At 34.9% G+C, this 9,985-nt stretch overlaps 1 protein-coding gene and 2 non-coding genes across 3 annotated transcripts; all 3 read right to left on the bottom strand.

The window, feature by feature from the left end:
- Nucleotides 1–391: 391 nt before the first annotated feature.
- On the bottom strand, nucleotides 392–5,514 carry LOC147857229 (amino acid permease 4-like). The gene is made up of 7 exons (XM_087328364.1): nucleotides 5,318–5,514; nucleotides 3,349–3,582; nucleotides 2,705–2,798; nucleotides 2,277–2,491; nucleotides 2,026–2,156; nucleotides 1,464–1,691; nucleotides 392–1,063 (listed from the first exon to the last, which is right to left on the bottom strand). Exons 1-7 carry the CDS (start codon nucleotides 5,502–5,504, stop codon nucleotides 647–649), a joined length of 1,506 nt encoding a protein of 501 aa, XP_087184490.1. The 5' UTR covers nucleotides 5,505–5,514; the 3' UTR covers nucleotides 392–646.
- Nucleotides 5,515–8,200: 2,686 nt separating this feature from the next.
- Nucleotides 8,201–8,274, bottom strand: TRNAV-CAC (transfer RNA valine (anticodon CAC)). The gene has a single exon. It is a non-coding gene; the product is annotated as a tRNA-Val (tRNA).
- Nucleotides 8,275–9,418: 1,144 nt separating this feature from the next.
- TRNAV-CAC (transfer RNA valine (anticodon CAC)) lies at nucleotides 9,419–9,492 on the bottom strand. The gene has a single exon. It is a non-coding gene; the product is annotated as a tRNA-Val (tRNA).
- Between the last annotated feature and the right edge of the window lie 493 nt (nucleotides 9,493–9,985).

The following is a 9,985-nucleotide window of genomic DNA, read 5'->3' as shown; positions in this document are numbered from 1 at the left end:
CAATAAGAGGTTGAATCTTCAACTTTTAAAATGTCATTATTTAAAGTGAGGTGCTGAGAGAAAACTCAAGCAAGAATTCCAACTGATATTATCTTTGGAAGAACGTTATACCCTTTCATAAGACCTTAATACTACACACACAAAGTTTTGGAGTAATTTGTTTGTTAATTTTACTACCATGTCAATTGTTATTATTGTAAAGTTACACTAGACATTGTTGAAAGAAATTAGAACAATCAACACATATTACTTAACTCAAGATTGAAAGCATTTACACTTGAAGAAATGTCTGAAATATGTCGAAAGAAACATTTTTCATTGGTAATGTTGTGGCATTCTAAAGTTTAAAGAAGCTAACCAAATTTCTCAAAGTTTTCGATTGATTCATGCATGAAAAAAGGAGAGTCAGCCGCATTGGAGCTTATGCTATATATCCAAAGGGCGCGAAGTGATTACAGTTAGTGTTGCTCGAATCTATGATGATTATTGGTGATTAGGATAAGACCTTAGTTCCAAAGTGTCCTCATTACCCAGCACTTGTCCCTACCTTTATGGGTTGATTGTCTATAGACACAAAACATTAGCATATAAAGCCCTATTCCCCTACTCTAATCCAACCTATGCTAATCTCTAAGATTTAAAAACCTTAGGATTGGGTGGTTTTGAATGGGGTATAATGCTTGAGATCATATACAATCCCGGCAATAGACCCTAGGCCAGCCGCCAATGAAACAAATAAGGAAATTAAACTCAAAGCTTGTAACCCAATCCATTTTGTCGTCCACGGCTTCACTTGGTTTTGGGAGATGTGCATTGCTATCGGGAAATACACCGTGAGAGGCCAAAATGCTGAAGCTCCAAGAAGACCTAAGATGTCATTGAAAAAAGGTAACAACATCGATACCAGTGTCGTGAAGACCACGAATGTTGTCCTCCATATAAGCCTGAACAAATTCAGCTTGAAAGACTTGCTTATCTTGAGCTCATATGTTAAGAATTGGCATGATGGCCACATTGCCACGACCCAATTCTCGGCAAATGCAAATACGGGTTGCACGAATACCTGGAACAACAATACACGAAAAACCATTACTACTAACCTCATATGAGATCTCACAAATCCCAACACTATAACCTATAAACCAAAATCCCTCTAGATATGCTCGAGAATATGAAACCCTCCGAAAAACCCAAACCCCCCAACAAGTATCCATGTCCATGATATATGATAAAAATATAGAAACAATATTGATAACCTAAAACCTATACCCCCTAAACATCTACCTCTATACTCTATACTCTATACACACAAAACCTTAAGCTACACAACAAATGCACATACAATACACACTATGCTCATGTGGGGGATCCAATGTAATGTGTCAAAAGCTATGCCAAATAACTTTAACCATGCTTTTATACCAATCAAAGGAAATAATATGATGACATCTTGAGAGTAGTACCTGAAAGGCACCCACAAGATGCACCACAATGCAAGCATTTGCAAAGTCCACAAGCCAATAGGGGTTGTAGAAGCCGAACCCCGTCAAGATATTCCCAGGTGCTTTGTCTCCAAATGCCGCATAACCGATGCAACCGACAGATACGTAATACATAGTAGTGGTCATGATGCCTATTAATGATGCTTTCTTCATTGTTTTGTTCTCGGCCGGTGGAGACTTCAAGGTGTCCTGAAACAAAAAGGATTTATGTTTATGGCGGTTGTGTTTCAAGTTTCAAGATGTATATATGTACATAACAATGCTCAAATCTTCGTTAGAATTCAGAGTTTAGGGTTATGGTTTAGATGGAGTTGTAAATCAAACAATGTCCAAAACTTTTAGGGTGTAGAATTAAAAGATTCGTATGGTGCAATGTCCAAAGATCTAGGGTTGAGCATTGACACTTGATATTGTGTAATGTTTGAAGCTTTCAGGTTTAGGTGTGTAAACTTGTACAAATATCCGAAAAGCTTTCAATGATCCTTGATGGGATTTATACTCTATTTCTATAGCATTGTGCTACCTGAATCTCAATGAGGATTGATGTGAATGAATAAGCAAAAGCAATATTTCCGAGGGCTTGGAAGATCCCCCATGCCTTTTTCTCCTCGGCTACATCAACTCCGATGAGTGTCCCATGGGTATGCCCCTTGTCTAGTAGCGCATTATGTTAAAAATGAAGAGACAATGTAAGATGTAAGAATGAATGAATGTATGTATGTTAAACAAAGATTATTGTGACCAGATATAGAGATGTGTGTGATAGATAGAAACCCGAAGCTTTCAGGATCGCTAAACCAAGGCCGATCGAAGAGTAGGAAAATGACATAATGGCCGCAACTGTGGAAAGCCACCAGAGCCGATCAAAGTCGGGGATTTGCGAAAGCACAATTTGTGTTACACCGAAGAGAATCATGTATGGATTATTGGAAATGTTGCACTTTGCATCATGCCCATTCTTGTTGAAGCAATTAGATCTATTAATAGCCCTACAGTGAAGAGGAATAACAAAATATGTTTATAATGATTTATAGAAATAGAAGTTTGATGAATAAATTCATCTCAAAAGTGAGAAAAATATGCTTATGATTTAGAGAAATAGAAGTTTGATGAATAAATTCATCTCAAAAGTGAGAAAATATGTTTAGGATTTAGAGAACTAGAAATTTGATGAATAAATTCATCTCAAAAGTGAGACTTACACCATGCTTATCGAAGAAGTGATGGTATACCCGATCGCGGTTCCGATCAGATTGATATATTGCACAAACCCACATATCCACACTTGCTTGTCACCTTAACCAATGCTACCCCATAAAGGATTAGAACTAGTGCTAACCATAGAAAAGCCATTCAACAATAAATATACACAATGTCCTAACATTCATAGTAATGTGTGTAATATACATACATATGTTGAATCTTACCTATAAGCATTAAAAGTAACTTTACAATATATAAACATCAAGGTCTAAATACATGTTACATAACACAGAAACATACATGCATATACACAAACAACATACACACAATACATGTAACTTTCTACCATGATTCTAATCATTGATATGCATACATTCATACATATACATCATATACATATACATATACAAATATATATACATTGAATGATCACACAAATATATACATACACATATACATTGAATGATCACATAAATATATACATATACATATATATATACATTGAATGATCACATAAATATATACATATACATATACATTGACATTGACATTGAATGATCACATATATAATGTAAAAGTAATGGAAATTTGTTGATAGAGGCACCATTTTGGTGAGGGAGATACAGAAAGTTGAATAACCTACCTAAGTGTGATTTGACAGCATCCATGTATGTGTAGTTTCTTCTTCCTGTGATGGGGTCAGGGTGTCTATAGCAATCAGCTAAGAGCAGGGCAGTGTAGTATGTGATGAATGCAAAACCCAACAAGATGGGGGGCCCAGCAACCCATCCAATCTGAGAGATACTCCAAGCAAGAGATAACACTCCAGACCCGATAACTGCTGTGATTACATGAGCTGAAGCAGTCCACACATTGCCTGCAAATGTTTTAACATTTTCAATCATCAGCCATTACCCTATATCCTCAAGCCAATTTCATACCACAAATTAAAATAGCATGTTTAGGGTTTTCAGGTATGTAGGCCAGAAGTAATGTTTAGGCTTTGATAATGTATGTCATAACCCATATTTACAACTCCATTCATCATACCATACGCATGTTTATGAATCCAGTCATCATAACATAAACATGATTATGAGTCCATTAACCATATCATAAACATGTTTAATGTATTCGTCGTAATCGTTATTACAACCATGTTTATGAGTCTATACATCTTAATTGTATGAGCCAAATTTATTATACCATCAGCATGTTTTATGAGTACGTTAAACGTGTCATAAGCATGATTATTGTACATTACCCCTAAGCAATATATGATTCTAAACCCTCTTTTTACTTGGATCTGTCAATATCTCAGGCGCAAATACCAAGTTAATTAATCGTAAGGATGTTCATGAGTCCAAAAAACCAATCCCATAAGCATGTCCATACGTCCATGGCGTCCATCCATCATATGATAAGCATGTTTATAAGCCCATTAACCAGTCCTATAAACATGTTTATGAATCCGCCCATTGAATTATAGCCCTGTTTTAAGGTTTAGGACTACAAATTGTTTAGAGTTACTTAAATGACCATAAACCCAACCCTTCATTCTGCATTGAGTGATCCACATTCTCAAGCACAAAATACATAAACACGTTTAGATACATATAAGCTCCATATCATAAGCATGTTCCATAAAGACATTCATAAGCAAGTTAGAAATCCTTTTATCATATCATAAGCGTGCTGGGGATTAAATTAATCATAGAATAAACATGTTTAGAGAACATTGATCATATAAACATGGTAAAGCGTTTAAGACTAGATACATATATAGTCTAAACAGTAAACTTCCAGTCTTAGTCCCCATTATCATGCATAACACAGAGGATATTAGCAGAATGTCTAAATTCATTATCCATATCAGCATTGTCAAGCTCACTAACCATATTAAAAATCATGTTTAGTCTTGAGGGTTTAGGGTTACCTTCATGTATACATATATATACATCTACATAATATGTATCCCTAAACCCTTCATTACCCGGATTGATCCACACTATTAACCACATATATATTACCTATATCAGAAACAATGGCGTTTAAAGGTTTATTTGATTTCACAAATACAGACCTACCATTGCATATGTTACCTGTCAATCCTTACATTCATAGATACATACCTACAATTAAATGCATACTATCACACTGCACATCTTTCATTACATTCAGATATACATGCATACATTGCATTGCAAATGATTCATTAGATTCATACATACATATATTACATGTGTGATAAAATACATGCATACATTGCATTGCAAATGATTCATTAGATTCATATATACATATATTACATGTGTGATAAAATACATGCATACATTGCATTGCAAATGATTCATTAGATTCATACATACATATATTACATGTGTGATAAAATACATGCATACATTGCATTGCAAATGATTCATTAGATTCATACATACATATATTACATGTGTGATAAAATACATGCATACATTGCATTGCAAATGATTCATTAGATTCATACATACATATATTACATGTGTGATAAAATACATGCATACATACGAGTATGTACACATTTACATACATAAATAGATACTGTATATGTGGGTAAAATTAAGAGACATAGTAACCTGTTCGACGGACGTGACCATCATCATCTCGGCTTTTGGTACGAATTAGGACGAAAGGGCTGCCCATGTCTTTGCCGATCTCAATGGCACACCCACCTCTCACGGAATCGTCCCTGTTTGTGGAGCAATCTGAAGCTGAATCCACGTGAACATGGTTATAGCTAATGTTAAGCCCCTCTAATGCCATCTTGTTTAGGGTCTTGCAAATCAAGGAGTTAGGGTTTTAGGGTTTTAAAGTCTAGATTTCTTAGATCTAGGGTTTTATATTTATAGATATATATATATTTGTAGGGTTTTAGAATATCTTTTTTAGGTTTTTAGTGTTTAAATTTTAGGGTTTCGGTTGTGCGTTATGGTTACAAGAACAGATAAAGAACTGCAACTGAGTGTTCTTGTGCTATATCAATTACAGTGGAGAGATTTTGCCAAATCACCAAACTAAATGATTCTCAGCATTGCAATGTTGATCCCATCGCATTCCTTTGAATGTTTATGATCTGCATTTCAATCAAATACACACACCTGATTCATCGTGTATGGATTAAACAGTAAGAGTGAAAGATATAGTGGATTAAGAAGAGATGGAGTAATAAAGAAAGCAAATCACTCGTTAAGGGAAGGAAATCAGAACTAATTAAATGAAATCTTTCACCTCCTTGCGTTCAAGAAAACAGAATCAGAGAAGGGGAAGCTCCAGGGAGGAATTTCGATCAACGAAAAACAAAAATTACAAAAATTAATTGAGAAGAATCAGGAAGCTAAGGATTTAAGAAGACTGCAGAAGTGCTTATTTATATCTAAAATCACTTAGAGATTAAATTAAATACCCCATGAATCTCAATCAACCCATCTTCCCAAAATTTTTTAAATAATGTTTGTTTGATTATTTAATTAATAAATAAATAAAATATCAGCCCATGAAGCTAAAACAATCCATCTTCCCAATTTTTTTAAAATAAACAATTATTTATTACATAAATAAATAAATTGTAATTTAAAAACCATATTGAAATTAATTAATAAAATTAATGATGAAGCCCATAAACAATCCACCTTCTGCAATTTATTGCTCTATAAATTGATTTCTTATTTTTGAGGTGAATAATACTCATTATTTAATAAATTAACTAATTGGAATTTGAGTGGACACATCTCTCAGTTTCATGGCTTCTTCAATAAACAAATAACATTGTCTTTCTTTTGCTCATCTCAAGAATCCCCTTCTATCCCTTCAAAAAACCAAAAACAACCCAAAAAGAAATCCGAATCAAAATTACAAAAACCTGCACATACATAATCTATAAGCACCAACATTATCTCATGTAAAAGAAACCATTGCAGTTTTGGATAAAAACCAAAGAAAAAAGAAACCATTGTAGATATGAACAAAGCTAAAGATTGCCTTGTCGATCCATACATTGAGGAGAAACAAACTGCCAAACCATTTAAAAACAGTTTAAAGGCCATGATTAAGCTTGAGGGAAGCCATTGCCGATTCCTAGTTTCACTCTGTTGCCATTTTGGCTTACTATGGTGCATGGAAATTGTATCCTTTGTATAAGGTGTACATGTACATGTGAAGGTACCACTCGGCAATGGTTCGGTTTGAACCGAACCGAACAGTGATACCTCAGCTTAACAGCTTACCGAATTCAACGCTTCAATTCAGTTTGGTTCAGGTTTAGGTTTTTTAAAACGGTTCGGTTCGGTTTTAACAGCCACAAACCGCGCTTTAAATGGTTTAACGGTTTTTATTTTAATTTAAAAATTTGGAAAAAAACTTAAAAATTTATTTTTAAACAATCTTTTTATTTTTAGACCTTATTCTCACATGTTAGGAACATCTTAAAAATTTTAGAAATTTTAAAAAATGAAATATTAACAATTTTAAAAAATAAAAAATAAAATAAAATAATAATAAAATAAAACCTTTGACCTATATTGAAAACCGAAACCGAACCATGAAACCGCGGTTTTACGGGTTAATGGTTTAACGGTTTCGTGGTTCGGTTCGGTTTGGTACAGGTCATAGATGCCAATCTCAATTATTACCCTTACATATTTTTAGATAAACAAACGAATCTGTTTATTATGAACTTTACTACCGTAAGTGTGATTATCCCTATTATTAATAGTGGGAGCTCCCAAATAGACCTGAGGACCACGTCCATACTGAGCGAGAATCATACGACTAGAGCAAATTACCTTACGAAAGTAGTATATTCTTAAGAGGTAGAATAAATGTCGTGACGAGGGTGCGATCGCAATGATAAGATATGCACTTATCAACTAAATTACGTGGTCGTATTAAAGCGGAGGTAATCCAAGAATTGAACGCACTACCACTCACACCGTATCCATGAATCACACGATAATTGTAAATGCGTTAGACGAAAGAGAACATCAAACATGTCAAAATTCTATGTGTACAATATTTCTTGTAAAAAGGAAATGTCAAAACAAGAAGAAAATAAATCTCACATGCTATGATTGAATAAGTAATATTAAATGCACTGTCAAAAAATTGGTATAGAAATTGGATCATTCTATATGGTGTACATATAGATGTGAAGGGTTATTTTGGATAATTGAAAAACTAATTAGGATTTAGGGTCCTCTGTTGTAAATCTGGGTTTGTTTCATCGTTCTGTAATTCGAGACTGCCGGGATATTAGCGTCATGCGATCACAAAATAGGTAAAATCGCATAAACTAGGTCACACGGTGCATGTTTGAGTGAATGCCAACTAGGTTAATTCACGTCAAGCAGGTCTAATAAGTAGTGAAGGCTGGATCCTCTTCTTAAATGAGGTTTGTGGGGTGAATCCCTTATTTCAATATTCCAAAACCACTAAACGATGATTGTTGTTTGAGAAACATAGATTGGTTTCGTCCGGGCTCAAACCGGAGACCTTCATTGTGTGAGACTAACGTGATCACCAACTACACCACAAAACCTTAATGTATGACAACAACGAGAAATAACGTCACAAATCAAGAAAACAACGTACTGTAGCATAACTCAAGTTGGTCCGTCGCATGGTCACAAACTACACCGCGGCACCATGTTGCAATACATGTTGATGCGCCAGCATGTAGAAATACAATTGTGAACGTTGTAAATTTGTTGAATTATCAACATTATTCTTCGTATAATTGTTACGAGGGGCATACCGAGAATTGAACTCGGCATCTATCGCACCCTCAGCGGGAATCATACCACTAGAACAAATGCCCTCGAAAGTCTAGATGAAGGTTTCGGTGAAGAATTGATTTAGATGCGAATCTGAATTATTACCCTTACTTATTTTTGGAGAAACAAACAAATCTGTTTATTATCAACTCTACTACCGTAAGTGTGGTTATCCCTATTATTAATAGTGGGCATTCCGAGAGGACCACTTTCACATTGAACGAGAATCAGACGATTAGAACAAATTACCTTACAAAAGTAGTGAATTCTAAAGAGGCCGAAGAAATTTGTTGATGAGGGTGCGTGCGCAATGATAAGATATGCACTTATCAACTAAATTACGTGTCGTATTAAAGCGGAGGCAATGCAAGAATTGAACGCACTACCTCTCGCACCGTATCCATGAATCACACGATAATTCTAAATGCGTTAAAGGATAACGGACATCAAGCGGAAAATATTTCTTGTAAGAAGGAAATGTCAAACCAAGAAGAAAATAAATCTCACGTAGTATAATTGAATAAGCAATATTAAATGCATTCTCACAAAATTGGTATGGAAATTGTATCATTGTATATGGTGTATATATAGACGTGAAGGGTTATTTTGGAAAATTGAAGGACTAACTAGGATTTAGGGTCCTCTGTTGTAAATCTAGGTTTGTTTCATCGGTCTCGAATTCGAGACTGTCGGCATGTAAGAGTCATGTGATCACGAAGTAGCAAAAATCGCATAAACTAGATCACACAATGAATGTTAGAGTGAATGCCAACCATGTCAATTCACGTAAAGCAGGTCACATATGTACAGAAGGCTCGATCCTCTTTTTAAACGGGGTTTGTGGACTGAATCGCTTATTTCAATATTCCAAAACCACTAAAAGATGACTCTTGTTTGAGGAACATAGGTTGGCTTCGTCCGGGCTCGAACCGGAGACCTTCAGTGTGTGAGACTGACGTGATCACCAACTACACCACGAAACCCTAATGTATGACATCAACGAGAATAACGTCACAAATCAAGAAAACAACGTACTGTAGGGTAACTCAAGTTGGTCCGTCACATGGTCACAAACTACCCCGCGGCACCATGTTGCAATACATGTTGATGCGCCAACATGTAGAAATACAATTGTGAACATTGTAGATTTGTTGAATTATCAACATTATTCTTCGTATAATTGTTATGAGGGGCATACCGAGAATTGAACTCGGCATCTATCGCACCCTCAAATGTGTTAGAGGAAAGCGAACATCAAACTTGTCAAGCTTCTAAGTATACAATATTTCTTGTAAAAAGGAAATGTCAAAACAAGAAGAAAATAAATCTTACATAGTTTAATTGAATAAGTAATATTAAATGCACTCTCACAAAATTGGTATGGAAATTGTATCATTGTATATGGTGTATATGTAGTTGCGAAGGGTTATTTTAGATAATTAAAAGACTAACTAGGATTTAGGATCCTCTATTGTA

This window comes from Azolla caroliniana, unplaced genomic scaffold, assembly GCF_043228905.1.
Source record: "Azolla caroliniana isolate FFs.n. ecotype wild unplaced genomic scaffold, voAzoCaro1.0.p SCAF_12, whole genome shotgun sequence".
Lineage (NCBI taxonomy): Eukaryota > Viridiplantae > Streptophyta > Polypodiopsida > Salviniales > Salviniaceae > Azolla > Azolla caroliniana.
This window is presented reverse-complemented; position numbering and strand designations above follow the sequence as displayed.

What these genes read in the sequence shown, in the direction of transcription:
- LOC147857229 (XM_087328364.1), bottom strand. Translation starts at nt 5,504, where the DNA reads ATGGCATTAGAGGGGCTTAACATTAGCTATAACCATGTTCACGTGGAT. An exon ending in TGGTCACGTCCGTCGAACAG is followed by an intron (nt 3,583 to 5,317) that starts GTTACTATGTCT and finishes AAACATTTGCAG; the next exon opens with GCAATGTGTGGACTGCTTCA. An exon ending in TGCTGTCAAATCACACTTAG is followed by an intron (nt 2,799 to 3,348) that starts GTAGGTTATTCA and finishes GCATTGGTTAAG; the next exon opens with GTGACAAGCAAGTGTGGATA.